The sequence below is a fragment of the Bathycoccus prasinos genome (assembly GCF_002220235.1).
Source record: "Bathycoccus prasinos genomic : Chromosome_2".
Classification (NCBI taxonomy): domain Eukaryota; kingdom Viridiplantae; phylum Chlorophyta; class Mamiellophyceae; order Mamiellales; family Bathycoccaceae; genus Bathycoccus; species Bathycoccus prasinos.
Window position 1 is genome coordinate 385508 of NC_024007.1, and position 13751 is coordinate 399258.

Consider the following 13751-nt stretch of genomic DNA (forward strand, 5'->3'; position numbering starts at 1 on the left):
ATTATTAGTAGTAGTATTCGTATCATTCGTCGTCGTATTTTCTATGCTCCGCAACGGAGGAGGCGCAATTGGTGGTGGTAAAGGTGCGTCCTCGGTGGTGGTGGTCGTCGCGTTCATGCTGTTTTTAAAACTCGCTTATACTACTCACTCAAGCGGTGGTGAAATTCAAAACGAAGTAACGCAGAAAAGAGAGAAAATTTTTGAATTTTTTGCGCAAGAAATATCTCTCGTTCGTCGTGTCGTTGTCGTTGTTGTGGGTTGTTGTTGTTGTTGTTGTTGCGAGTGCGCGGTGCTCCTTTCTCTCGTCGGTTGTAGCGGAAGAGGAGAGGACTTGGACCGGAGAGCAGTGCGACACACGACGCGCGAAAGCACACGCGTATATATAAAAAAAAGAGCTCGCTTCATTTTTAGTCGTGTTGGGGAAAGAAATCATCAAAAGATGACGCATCAACAGCAACAACGAATGTCCAGCCAAGCCGAGCGAGGAACGATGAAGAAAATCGTTTTTTACTGCCCAGAGATGGAAAAGATGGCGAGAGAAGTTCGAGCGAACGATCCAGGTAAATGAGAGTCTTCTTTGTTGTTGTTGTTGTCGTCGCGCCCCGCAAAAGCGCGGGAGGTTTTGTTTTTCTTTTCTCTCGTTAAAAAGTTTGTTTGTTGTTGTGTCTAACTAACACCTCTTCTCTCGTAAACGACGCAAACGCAAAACAGATGCCGTGGAACTGGGCACGATCAAATGGCGAAGATTTCCAGACGGGTACCCGAACATATTTATCGATAACGCGGACGATATCCGAGGCAGACACGTTGCTTTTTTAGCCTCTTTCCACGACGCGGCGACCATATTCGAACAGATTTCGGTCGTGTATTCGCTGCCGAAAATGTTCGTGGCGAGTTTTACGCTGATTTTACCGTTTTTCCCGACAGGGACGTTCGAGCGCGTGGATAAAGAAGGGGAGGTGCCGACTGCGGTGACGTTGGCGCGGATGTTGTCCAACATTCCGAGTTCGAGAGGTGGACCAACCTCGACGATTATATTCGACATTCACGCGTTGCAAGAACGCTTTTACTTTGGCGACGGCGTGTCGCCGTTATTCGAGTCCGGGATCCCTTTGTTGCTCGAACAACTCGCAGAATTGAAAAGAGGAGACGCCGGAAAGGAAGAAATCGCCATAGCGTACCCAGACGAGGGCGCCTGTAAACGTTTCCACGGCTTCTTCGAGGACGAGTTCACCGAAGTCGTCTGCACCAAAGTCCGCGAAGGCGACAAACGCATCGTCACGCTCAAAGAAGGCAACCCACTCAACAAACACGTCGTCATCGTCGACGACCTCGTCCAATCCGGTGGTACCTTAATCGAATGCATGCGATTACTCAAAGCAAAAGGCGCGACCAAAGTCTCCGCGTACGTCACCCACGGCGTCTTCCCGAACTCCAGCTGGAAAAAATTCACCGAACCTTCAGACGCGAGCGAACGCTTCGAACACTTCTTCATCACCGACTCGTGTCCGTTGACCGTGGACGCCGTCAACGGCCAATCGCCGTTCCGAGTGATGAGTTTAGCTGGAAGTATCGCCAGAGCTTTGAGAATTTAATATAATAAGAATAAGAATACTACTACTAAGAATCCCAACAACGCGGTTGCTCTCTTTCAAAAGCAAAACGACTTCTTTTCCTCTCTGCTCACATCTTCTTCATTCTTTGGTTTTCTTCATTCGTCGCCCTTGCTCGCCCTGTGAAATCTCAAAACATGTGAATGCAAGCACATAAATTTCGTCTCGTGTCAACAAACGTCGTTTTGAGGCTGCAATTTTTTTTTTCCTTCTCGCCTCAAAAAGCTCCTTTTTCACTCAGAGATCAAAGATACGGTTGGTTTGGTACAAATTGCGCGGAAACACCAACAACAAAAAAAAGGAGACGAAAACGTCATAAACACACTTATTTGCGAAATTATGTTTGCATTGCAAAGCTCAACCTTTACCGGCGCGAGAGTTGTCTCGGCGAAAAACGCGACGCGACGGTGCGTTTCGTTTTCTCTTGCTCTGAATACGTTATTCGCGCGCGCGCAAATGTGAATCCATTTTTTTTTTCCTCCCTTCTTTTTTTTCCCTTTGGGGACCACAAAGACTCGTCGTTTTGTGGGAAAAGGAGAGATAGAGGCGAGACGACGAGTCGCCCTCTCGTCGTCTTTGTTGTCAGAGAGTGGAAAGAGCAACTGCCTCTCGGTGTCGTCGTCGTTCGCGAAGATGCGCTCGCCCATCTCTTTCCGTCCGTTTTGGTGTCTGTGCCTGACCATTAGTACACACCTCTCGTTCCTATTCAAAACCAACAGATCAAAAGCCTCTACTAAAAAAATCTCGGCGAAATACGGGGACGAATCCGTGTACTTTGACCTCGGCGACGTCGAATCCACGACTGGCTCCTGGGACGTGTACGGCGTGGAATCCACGGCGAGATACCCGGACCAACAGGCTAAGTTTTTCGAAAACGCGGCGCAAGGTTTAGGCCGAAGAGAAGCGATGTACTCCTTCTTGGCGTTGAGCGGCGGCGCGGCGTGCTTGGTCTTTGGCGGTAAGGGTTCCAAGGACGCGAAGTTACCGATCACGATTGGCCCGCAAAAGGAAGCGGTGAAGGGTCCGAGAGATCGTCTTTAAATTGTGGGCGCGTTTTTGCGATAATTCATCATCAAAGCTACTCTTACTATACTATCTAAAAAAGAACAACATCCTCTCGCGCTTCTTCTCCGAAAGTTATAACTCTTCGTGGGTATTTTTCTTAAACGCGCGTTGAATATCTCTCACCAGATGTTTGAACTCGTTTGAATCGTTTGGGTATTTCCCATCGTACGATATCAAATCTATTTCAAAATCAATCGACTTGAACGCGTTTCTAAACGCGTCGTCTTTGCTATCGATCATCGCCAACGCCAAGTTCGCGCTCGCCTCTCGTTCGCTCGCGTTTGGCGAGTTAAAGCGTAATTTCACCTGTATCGCCGCCTTCTCTATCGCCGTCCAATCGTCTTTAAACAAATTCGCCATCAACTGCGTCTCTTCGTCGTTGTTATAATCTCTGTGTTTCGCGTTAATCACGATGTCGCTTAAAAAATTCGCCGTCCTCGTCCACACGGCGTCGCCGATGACTGATTTCGGCGCCATCAGCGAGCTCTTGAATAAATACTTCGCGTGGCTCAACTTCCCTCGCATCACGTCGTCGCCGTTGAACAAGTATTCGCTCCTCAATCGTTTCACGTTCCTCGTCAACGACGTCAACGCAAACAAACACTTCTTCGCGACCGTTTCGTCCTTCTTCTCAAACGCCAACGAAGTCGCGTTCAAAAGCACCGACACCGCGTTAAACTCATCCGCCGCGATTTCCTGAATCTTCTCGTAGTTACTCGTCAACGTCGCGAACACTTGACACGCCTGCGCTCTCACCTCGTTCACCTCGCTCTCGTTCTCCACCACCATCAACAGTGGCTTCAATCCGAGTATCGTGTGAAAATCAAACGCCAGGTCGATTTGCGCCACCATTTCGTCCAAACGTTCCAACGCGCGCACTCTTTCGCGGACGTCTACGCTTCCATCCGTGAACTTCTCCGTGATTTCTTTCAAAATCTCCACCTCGGACGGGTGCATGGCCATTTGATCCAGCATTGCGCGCACGTTTTTCGCTTTTTCGAGAAGTTCCTCCGAGCGCCAATTCCTTCTCTCGTTTCCTTCATCACCAGTCTCATCTTCTTCTTCTTCTTCTTCTCTCGTTTTCATCGCCTTTGCCATCGCTCTCAGCTTGTCTCGGTCGGAATTCTCGATCGCCCAGTCGAAGAGTTGCGAAAGCGTCGAGAGATCGTCGTAACGACTCTTTTCCTTCGCGTTCTTAAACGAAGCGTTTTCTTCTTCTTCTTCTTCTTCTTCGGTGACGACGACGACATCTCCGTCCGGGGCGACCCACTCGTTGTGCTTCGCATCGCACACTCGAAGGAGGGAAAGAGAGAGGAGGAGGAGGCAGAGTATTTGGACGACGAATGCACGACTTTTACGACGACGACGGTACCGAGGACGAGAAGGAGGACTTCTCGATCGCGTTTTGGTGGTCGCAGTGCTCATGGTATCATCGGTTTTGGTATTGGATTTCTCGTTACAATTCCGTCGCACGTGATGAAAATTTATGAGGAGTAAACGTACGCGTAAAAACAGATGATGAAGCACCGCAACGCTCGGTGAAACACCACCGAATATTACTACTAATGTGGCGAAAAGTGTGGCGGTCGCTTCCGTGGATTCCAGTCGTGTGGTGCGCGAACGATGCGGTGGTTTCCGTTCGGGAAATCGACGCAGAAAAGTCCGGTCTCAAAGGCATCGAATGTTCCGACGAACGAGAACAACGAAGACGTCTGTACGCGATGCTGGATAAAATGTCCTACCGATACTGGGACGTGGAACGAGGCGACGCGGTGCACGTGCCGAGACCTGGTTCGATGTATTCTTCTTTATCTTCTTCTAAGGAAGGGAAAGAAAAGGAAGCAAAAAGCAGACCAATTCGGAAGCACACGATGGAGCTGCAAAGAGTGGTGGAAGGGAAAGAAAACGAAGCAAAAAGCAGACCAATTCGAAGGCACACGATGGAGCTGCAAAGAGTGGTGGCGTTGGAAAACGACCTCGTGGCGTGGAAAGAGACGAACGCGAAGACGGGAGGAGAGGAAATGAAAGACGCGTTGGTACCGAAAGGACACTGTTTTATAGCGAGCGAGCGAGAGGAGGTGGAGCACGTGGGAATCGTACCCGTGGGGTTGATTGAAGCGAAGGTTCCGTACGCGGTGACGGTTGGCGGCGACCGAGGAGGCTTTTTTCCCGGCGTAAACGCGATTGGGATTTCGAAGACGAGTTTAACGACGCCGATTGATTCGGGAAGGAGGGTCGTTGTGAGGAGGAGGTATTTCTAGCGAATTAGTAGTACATAGTGTTGTTGTTAAAAGTAGTAATCTAGAAGAACTAAAAATCTATCACGGGAGGTGGAAACTTTTCGACTAAAACGTACAAGTCCAACGCGACGCCGTTTTCCAGAACTCGCATGTTTTGATATCTCAACTTCGTGCCCATCAAATCGAGCTCGAGCGTTTCGAAAAATCGCTTCACTCTCTCCGCTTGCTCGCTACTACTACTACTACTATTACTACTACTATTGCTACTACTCGTACCACTACTCACGTCGCAAACATCAACGCGCTCGTCCTCCAACGGCTGCATTTGAAACGTTCTCACCGCGTTTCGTTCCTCGTCAAATATCGCCTTCAACACGAGCCTTTCGGACGCCTCGTCTCGCTTCGGCGCTTCGTCTTCGAACCTCATCCGCACTTCATTCAACGCCTCGTTCGTTAAAGGATGCTTCAAAAAGTTCCGAAAGTCCTCGAAACTCATGAATAGTTTTGCCCGTCCTCGTCCTCCGGGTTTTTTTATCTCTATCCGTCCAGTCGTGACAATCTTCCCGTAATCGACTTCGACTTCGCCCACGGAAATATCGAGACTCTTGCACGTTAAATTCTTTTTGCTCGACCAGTCGGTGCCTTTAATTTGCACTTTGCGCACTTTTCCTCTCGTCAACGCTTCGAAATCGTCTGAATTCACCGATACAGTCACGCTGGTTTGCTTTTTCAAGTTGAACGATAATATGCTCGACGCGACGGTTTCGATGAGTTTCGCCGTGGACGTTCGGGAAGAGTTCACGTTTGCGTTTTCAGAATGGAAATCATTCGTAGTAGTATTAGTAGCATCAGACGACGTCTTCTTCTTCTTCTTCCTCTTCTTAGTCGTTTTGCGATTTAGAGTATCATTTCGAGAAATAATAGATGTCTTCCGTGTTGCAAACAACATTGTATTCGCCGCGCATAAAGGAAAGGGAAAAGCAACGAAAACTTTGAAGACGAAACCAAAAAAAGATTCTTCTTGTTTGTCTTCTTTTCAACGATGATACGATAGTGACTTTATACGATGATGTGTGTTTTCTAATTATCTCTCTCTTTACCCTTTACTCTCTCTCTCTCTCTAAATAAAATGTAATATAATAAATCATTCACTTAGTATTAGAGCGGAACAACCTTTTCCCAGGTGAAGATGTTGAGGTCCTCGTCTCTGCCAAAGTGACCGTACGCCGCGGTGGTTTGGTATCTCTTGTTGCCGCCTCTCTTCAAGTCCAAGTTCTTGCCAATCATCCCCGGTCTGAAGTCGAACGCGGCTTCGACCTTCTTCAAGATTTCAGCGTCGGAGATTGAGCCGGTGCCGTAGGTGTCGATGTGGACGGACAACGGCTTGGCGACGCCGATGGCGTAAGAGATTTGCATCAAGCACCTTTTCGCGAGGCCGGCGGCGACGACAGACTTGGCCGCTTGTCTGGCAATGTACGCTCCGGAGCGATCAACTTTGGTCGGATCCTTACCAGAGAAGGCACCGCCACCGTGCGCACCCCAGCCCCCGTAGGTGTCGATGATGATTTTTCTGCCAGTCAAACCGGCGTCGCCATCCGGACCGCCGATGACGAATCGTCCAGATGGGTTCAAGTGGTAGATGGTCTTGTCGTCCAAGTACTTTTCCGGGATGACCTTCTTGATGACTTCGTTCATCAAGTCTTCCGCAATCTTCTCGTTCGTGACGCCTTCCTTGTGCTGCGTGGAGATCAACACGGTGTGGACGCGAAGCGGGATCATGGCGCCGTTGTCGTTCTTGTATTCGATGGTGACTTGCGTCTTACCGTCCGGCAAGACCCACGGGCAGGTGCCGTCCTTTCTCACGACGGTCAATCTGTGGCCCAGTCTGTGCGCTAAGACCAAAGTCAACGGCATCAAAGATTCGTGCTCGTCGGTGGCGTAACCAAACATGATGCCTTGGTCACCGGCGCCGATGTCTTCCAACGCCTTGGTCCCCATACCGTGGACGCCTTGGCCGATATCCGGCGATTGCTCGTGCAATCGAACCAAAACTTCGCACGTGTTCCCGTTCAACCCGTCTTCTTCGGAGTTGAAGCCGATGTCCTTGCAGACTTGTCTCACGACCGCTTCGTAGTCAACCTTGGCGGTGGTGGTGATTTCACCGAAAACCATCACCATGTTCGTCTTGGTCGCCGTTTCGCAAGCGACTTTGGCATCCGGATCTTGGGCCAAGATGGCGTCCAAGACGCCGTCGGAGACTTGATCGGCGAGTTTGTCCGGGTGACCCTCGTTGACGGACTCGGACGTGAAGAGAAAGTTTTCAATCTTTTGAGACATTATTATTTATTATGTTATATCTGTTTATTGTGTTTTTAATAATAATAATAGTAATAATGATTAGTCAGTATATTATCTTAAAAAGCCACCACACACACCCAAAACTGACGGCTCTCAACGAAAGTTATGAATCTGTCTAATTTTTTCTCCTCTTCGACGGCGACGCTTCACGAAAAGACGCTTTGATGTGCACATCTCGACGTCCACATCTAAAAAAAACGGGAAAAACGGAAGCACCATTTTCACGCGCGTTCGTTTTGCGCGTCAAAAGGTGCGCGCGACGCTCGCGTTCGGAGCCGTCGTCGCGATGATTTTAGCGCGTGTGGTGTTGATTTTTTCGCGATGAGAAAGTTGTTCCCTTTTTTTATAAGCGGTATAAATGACACCAATTGCAAGAGTAAAAGAGAGAGAAAGAGAGACACCACGCGAATCAATTACGCGAATGCGAATTGGAGCGTGGGAACGAACGAATACTAACGCTCTCGTATTATTATTATTATTATTATAAACGACGTACCTTCTTTTTGTGATGATGAATGTGAAGTTTGTGCGTGTAAAAGTAACGAAAAGCGAATTTTTCTCTTTTTTTTTCTTTTTTCGAAAATTTTTTTGACATCTTGCCAAAAAAGAGACGCGATTGGATAAAAACGACGAATGTGGTGCAAAAAGGAAGGAAAAGGGAAAAAAAAGAAAACGCAGAGACGAGAAGAAAGGAGCTGTGCAAAAAAGAAAGTATACTTCTAGTCGGTCTCCTACGGATATTCGTTTTAGTAATTGTTACTGACTTTACTTGTCGCGGTTAGTACCTTAACCACTCGGACACGACTGCTTTTTTTTAGAGATTAAACGCAGTCGGCAGGATCTACTCAAAGGTGTAAAACTTTACTACTAAAAGGTGCCTTAAAATTACTTGAACCTACGCGGGAATTTCCCAACCGATGTCCGTGTACAACCCTATTTCACATAAAAACTAACAATAAACTTTAAACAACAAATTTAGGGTTTCAAGCAAAAAGAGAAAATGTCTGTCGATTTTGGGCCCCCCCAAAAGAGCGTAACAGAAAAGCGTACTTATTATATATCTATACATCTCGATACGAAGACGAGAGAGAGCGCACGTCGTCGCGCTACTCCTCGTGTTGAGAAGAGCGCGTTTGTTCTTATTGTTCTTTTTTTCTTCTCTGTCTGGGAGTATAACAATTTGCAATAATAAGAAATGATGGACGAGAAAGATGAAATCATCGAACTTCTCGAATTCGACGTCTCCGGGATGTCCTGCGACCGATGCGCGATGTGGGTGACCGAGGCGATCAAGAAGAACGTCGAGAACGTGGTCGATGTTCGCGTGAAATCGGTGAAGACGACAGAGAGGAACGTTTGTGTGAGTTTAAAGTTGTTGTTGTCTGATGATGATGAGAAAAAAGGTGCCTCCTCCTCCTCCTCTAAGACGGAGACTAAAAATATTATTCGAGCGTTGGAGTTGGCCGGGTATGGATGCGTCGAAAGCAACGAGAATAATACGACAATGAAAACAACAACGAATCCAGGAGTATTCTCAGACGACGACGAAGATGAAGAAGAGGAAAAGGGAAGATTAATAAAGAGTAGTAATTCGGTGTCCTCGTTTACCGAAAAGCAGACGATAAAATCAAAAACGTATCACTTCAACGTGGAAGGCATGACGTGCGCGTCGTGCGTGTCAGGGGTGGAAAACGCGATTAAAAGTATCCAGGACGACTCTATGATTTCGTTTTCGGTGAACTTATTGAGCGAAAGTGCAACAGTGGTAATTGCGAATGACTCGAAGTTGAAACCAGACGATATCGCGAATGAAATTTCAGATTTCGGTTTCGACTGCGCGGTGTCGAAACCGGACGCGATGAAGTTTAACGTTTCCGGCATGGTGTGTCAATCGTGTCCGCCTAGGATTGAGAATGCAATTTTGAAACGGTTCCCAAACGATGTGGTTTCCGTGTCCGCGTCGGAACTGTTGGAGAAAGTGGTGGTTGAAATGAAACCAGGGACGTCCGTCGGCGCGAGGGATATTTTATACGCCATTCAAAGTCTCGGGTACGGGTGCGAAATATGGAACGAAAACGAAAGCGATGAAAAAAAAGGACGGAAATCGAAACTCATCGAACGAAAGTACAAGAAGCAGTTCTTACTCTCCGTCCCGCTGGCGTTGCCGTTGCTTTTGATGATGATTGTGTTTGATCCGATTGACGAGACGAAAGCGTTCTTCATGCAAAAAGTGGACGGTAATCAGCGAGTTTCGCTGATGTGGATCATATCGTGGATATTAGCGACACCGGCGCAATTTGTTCTCGGGTACCAATTCTACGCGCGCGCGTTTTCGGCGATGAAACACAAAACAGCCACCATGGATACGCTCATCGCCATGGGCACGTCCGCCGCGTACTTTTATTCAGTCTACGTCGTCTTGAAAAATGTTTTTTCAAAGTCACACGACGACGAGAATAAACACGGGAAGGAAGACGCGATATTTTTCGAAACGTCCACGGTTTTAATCTCATTTGTACTCTTGGGTAAATGGCTGGAGGCGCGCGCGAAGGGAAAGGCGTCCGAGGCGATACAAAAGCTCGTGTCCTTGGCGCCAAACACGGCAATCATATGCGAAGTCATCAACAACAACATCGAAGCAATGCAGATTGTTTCCGAGCGAGAGATAGATTCAAACTTGTTACAACGCGACGACGTCGTGAAAGTTGTCCCTGGTTCGGCGTTTCCCGTGGATGGCGTCGTTTTGAGCGGTGAAACCGCCGCGGACGAATCCGCGATAACCGGTGAATCCTTACCGGTGCCAAAAACGAAAAACTCCTTTGTCATTGCTGGAACGACAAATACGTTTGGAACCGTATTCGTCGCCGCCACGAACGTCGGTGCGGAACGCGCGTTAAACAAAATCGTGCGTTTGGTAGAAGACGCGCAAACGAGTAAAGCGCCGATACAAGCCAGAGCGGATAAAATTTCTGCCGTCTTCGTCCCGTCTGTCGTCGCGCTGGCGTTTTTATCCTTCATCTTTTGGCTCATCGCCGTGAAAGCGACCACGTCGGTGCCAAAATCATGGACGGAGGACGAAGGCGAGTTTGTATTTTGTTTCGTATTTTTCGTCACGGTATTGGTCATCGCGTGTCCGTGCGCTTTAGGTTTAGCGACACCAACGGCGGTCATGGTTGGCACCGGTGTTGGCGCAAAACTTGGTATTTTGATTAAAGGTGGCGAACCGCTGGAAATCGCGCACGACGTGACCGTCGTGTGTTTCGATAAGACCGGGACGTTAACGCTCGGTTTACCGAGCGTAGTTGAAGTTTTCTGTGCGCCTGGAACAAACGTAGGTATCGATGAAGCGCAGCTGTTGAAAATAGCCGCCGTGGCGGAGAAGAGTTCAGAACATCCGCTCGGGAAAGCCATTGTTTTGTACGTCGAGGAAGACCGCCAACTCGATGTCTCCGATTTGTCCGTGTCAAACTTTGCCGCCGTACCTGGACGAGGATTGGAGTGCATGTTGCGATCGGAGGGAAGACAACAAGAAAAGAAATTGCGCGTCGGTAATTCTGATTTCATTCTCGACGACGACGACGACGGTAGCAAGGCAATTTCGTCGTCGTCGTCGTTCTCCGAAATAATAAGATCCTGCGAAGAAAAAGGATGCACGGTCGTGTGCGTCGAGTTGGACGGCGTTTTCCTCGGTTTCATCGCGTTGGCAGATAAGCCGAGACCAGAGGCGCAAAAAGCGTTGCGAGCGTTGAAACAACGAAACGTTGAAATCGCCATGGTATCTGGCGACAACAAAGCCGTCTGCGAGACGATTGCGCGTCAAATCGGGAGCATCGATTACATTTTTTCACAGTGTTTGCCGCGAGATAAAGTCAACTGCGTCAAAGAGTTGCAAGCGAGAGAACGAAAACCGATCTCTTCGAGTGGTGGTAGTAGTAGTAGTAGTTCGAGGAGGAGGACGAAAAATGGAAAGAACGTCGTCGCGTTTGTCGGTGATGGCGTGAATGATGCACCAGCGATGACGCGCGCGAATATAGGCATCGCCGTCGGTGCTGGCACGGACATCGCCATGGAAGCGGCTGGTATCGTTTTGGTAAAATCTGACATTTTCGACGTCGTCCACGCGCTTGATTTATCGCGCGCCACGTTTCGGCGCATCGAAATGAACTTGTTCTTTTCGTTAGGATACAACGCGCTCGGGATACCCATAGCTGCGGGTCTATTGTACCCATTCGTGAAAGTTCGGTTGCCTCCAGAAGTCGCTGGCTTGGCGATGGCGTTGAGTTCCGTTTCCGTAGTCACGTCGAGTTTAATGTTGAAAAGATTCAAGCGATGCAAAGAAGAGGAAGAGTTTGAAGACGAAGCGGTGGTGACGACAGACAACATAGTCTAGACTGGTAAAAACTACTAGATAATAATAATTGTACATAGCGCATTAAAAATACAACGCGTAGAAGATAGATTTAGCACATATACTTATCGCTCGTTCAACACCGCTCGACGATCAAAGTATCGCCTCTCGAATCCCTCGCCACGCGATATCTCTCGCCGACGTATATATTCTCGAACCACCCTTTCCCCACCGGCGGCACCGGGAGCGTAAACCCGTTCGAAAACTTCAACCCAGCCGAAAGAAACGTAAAATTCACCTTCCTCTCGTCCAAAATTTCAATCTCGCTCTCCACTACGAACGCGTTCCCACCCGAAAATTCCACCGCGTTTCGCAGCGTCTTCGCCTTTTCGTCTATCGTTTGATACGCGAGCGAGTTTTGAAACGTTTCCAACAAAAACAAAGTCTCCCGTTCGCTCGTCCAGAGAAGCTTCCATCGCGCGGACACACTAAAATCGTTGTTCTTCGTGTTTTTCTCTTCTTCTTCTTCGAGAAGGAGTCTGTCGATGATGGATTCAATCTCCCGGCGTCGCGTCGAGCCTATTCCGCGGTCATCGCTCGACGCGATGGAAATCAGTTCGTCCAAAGTTCCGGACGAGGAAGACGACGACGACGACGACGACGAACGCGAAACAAAAGCCACTTTTTTGCCGCGACGACGAGAAAAGGTGGTTTCTCTCGAAGTGCAACGAGAACAACAACACTTTTCGAGGCGCGTTTGAGATGACATCGTCGTCGTTATCATCGTCGCGCGTTAAGAGTGGCGCGTTTCGTATCTAAACGCGTTCGTCACTCTTCTCGTCGTCGTTCGAGTCATCATCGCGCGTTCACATCGATGATGCGGTCGTCCACGCGTTCTCCTCCCTCTCAAAACGCTTCGAATCGCGACGACGAGAGCGAGAGCACTACTGCGCTTCCGCACGTCGGCACCAACCACGACGGATCGAGAATCATCCTCAACCTCGATGTGCGCGCGAAAAGAAACGAGTGCGTTTTCCCGCGTTATCCAAAATGGGTGATTGCATTTCTCCAAAAGAAAACGAACGAACCGGAAGACGCGTGGGTCGTTCTGACGTTCCTCGAGTGTTTCCTCCTCGTGGTGGTACCAGGAGTGATGCTCTTTTTCGTCGATACGAACGAGAAGAAGAAGACGCGCCGCTCGTTTTGGTACGGGCTCGTGTGGTTCGTCATCACGCGAGCTCTGTTTTTGCAAAGATTCACCTTGGCCTTGCACTATCACACGCACGTGAACGCCGTCCGGGCGAAGAAGAGCGAACACTTTAAACGATGTTTAAACGCGATACCGACGTTTATCATAGCGCCATTTTTCGGTATTCCGGCGGGGATATACTGGTACCATCACAACGCGATGCATCACGTGCACGGGAACGCGGCGTACGCGGATTTGAGTTCCACCGAACGCTCGAGAAGAGACTCGGCGTTTGATTTTTTCAAGTATTGGATGCGATTTCTGTTTTTGGCGCCGATTGAGTTATCGATGAACATGCTGAAATATCGAGGGTTGGTAGATGCGGTGCGATGTTATTCGAACGTAGCTGGGAGTTTTGCGGCGTGGTGGTATCTGAATGCAAACGTGAACGCCTCCGCGGCGAATTGGACGCTCGCGTATACCCACGTGATCGCGAGCTTGGGATTGATGTTCGGGAACTGGTCGCAGCACATATTCGTGTGCCCGGACGACCCCAGGAACGATTATAAAAGCACGTATACGTGCATTAATTCGTTCGAGAATCAAAAAACGTTCGACGATGGGTATCACGTGCAACACCACGTGGACAGTCGAATGCACTGGTCGACGTTTGCGAGCAATTTTAGCCGAAAGGAAACGTTAGAGAAGCACGCGCAGGAAGACGCGTTAGTGTTTGAAGGGGTGCATTTTTTCGACGTCGGCTTGTGCGTTATGCTGGGCAAGCTGGACTATTTAGCGGAGAGGTACGTTTTTTACGGACAAAAGAAAAGAACGAAGGAGGAAATCGTGATGGAGTTGAAGAGGCGCTTAGAGCCGATTGAATACGACATCAAGCGAAGATGATAATATTGGACTAGTTAGATATGTAGGTAGTAGTA

At 48.7% G+C, this 13751-nt stretch overlaps 8 protein-coding genes across 8 annotated transcripts; 4 read left to right on the forward strand and 4 right to left on the reverse strand.

Annotated features, from left to right (window-relative positions):
• Nucleotides 1-43: 43 nt before the first annotated feature.
• Bathy02g02080 (predicted protein) lies at nt 44-1595 on the forward strand (the record flags this gene model as incomplete). The annotated part of the gene is made up of 2 exons (XM_007514470.1): nt 44-560; nt 712-1595. The coding sequence occupies 2 exons, from the start codon at nt 44-46 to the stop codon at nt 1593-1595; spliced, it is 1401 nt and encodes a 466-aa protein (XP_007514532.1).
• A 651-nt stretch (nt 1596-2246) lies between these two features.
• Bathy02g02090 lies at nt 2247-2654 on the forward strand (the record flags this gene model as incomplete). Its single annotated transcript, XM_007514453.1, has 1 exon — nt 2247-2654. The coding sequence occupies one exon, from the start codon at nt 2247-2249 to the stop codon at nt 2652-2654; it is 408 nt and encodes a 135-aa protein (XP_007514515.1).
• Nucleotides 2655-2750: 96 nt separating this feature from the next.
• Bathy02g02100 (unknown protein) lies at nt 2751-4103 on the reverse strand (the record flags this gene model as incomplete). The annotated part of the gene is made up of 1 exon (XM_007514985.1): nt 2751-4103. The coding sequence occupies one exon, from the start codon at nt 4101-4103 to the stop codon at nt 2751-2753; it is 1353 nt and encodes a 450-aa protein (XP_007515047.1).
• Nucleotides 4104-4988: 885 nt separating this feature from the next.
• Bathy02g02110 (hypothetical protein MICPUCDRAFT_46927) lies at nt 4989-5867 on the reverse strand (the record flags this gene model as incomplete). The annotated part of the gene is made up of 1 exon (XM_007514766.1): nt 4989-5867. One exon carries the CDS (start codon nt 5865-5867, stop codon nt 4989-4991), a length of 879 nt encoding a protein of 292 aa, XP_007514828.1.
• A 209-nt stretch (nt 5868-6076) lies between these two features.
• Bathy02g02120 (predicted protein) lies at nt 6077-7255 on the reverse strand (the record flags this gene model as incomplete). Its single annotated transcript, XM_007514915.1, has 1 exon — nt 6077-7255. The coding sequence occupies one exon, from the start codon at nt 7253-7255 to the stop codon at nt 6077-6079; it is 1179 nt and encodes a 392-aa protein (XP_007514977.1).
• Nucleotides 7256-8474: 1219 nt separating this feature from the next.
• On the forward strand, nt 8475-11666 carry Bathy02g02130 (copper-transporting ATPase 1; the record flags this gene model as incomplete). Its single annotated transcript, XM_007514451.1, has 1 exon — nt 8475-11666. The coding sequence occupies one exon, from the start codon at nt 8475-8477 to the stop codon at nt 11664-11666; it is 3192 nt and encodes a 1063-aa protein (XP_007514513.1).
• A 94-nt stretch (nt 11667-11760) lies between these two features.
• Bathy02g02140 (At4g00030-like protein) lies at nt 11761-12393 on the reverse strand (the record flags this gene model as incomplete). Its single annotated transcript, XM_007514749.1, has 1 exon — nt 11761-12393. The coding sequence occupies one exon, from the start codon at nt 12391-12393 to the stop codon at nt 11761-11763; it is 633 nt and encodes a 210-aa protein (XP_007514811.1).
• Nucleotides 12394-12501: 108 nt separating this feature from the next.
• On the forward strand, nt 12502-13716 carry Bathy02g02150 (conserved hypothetical protein; the record flags this gene model as incomplete). The annotated part of the gene is made up of 1 exon (XM_007514706.1): nt 12502-13716. One exon carries the CDS (start codon nt 12502-12504, stop codon nt 13714-13716), a length of 1215 nt encoding a protein of 404 aa, XP_007514768.1.
• Nucleotides 13717-13751: the final 35 nt, after the last annotated feature.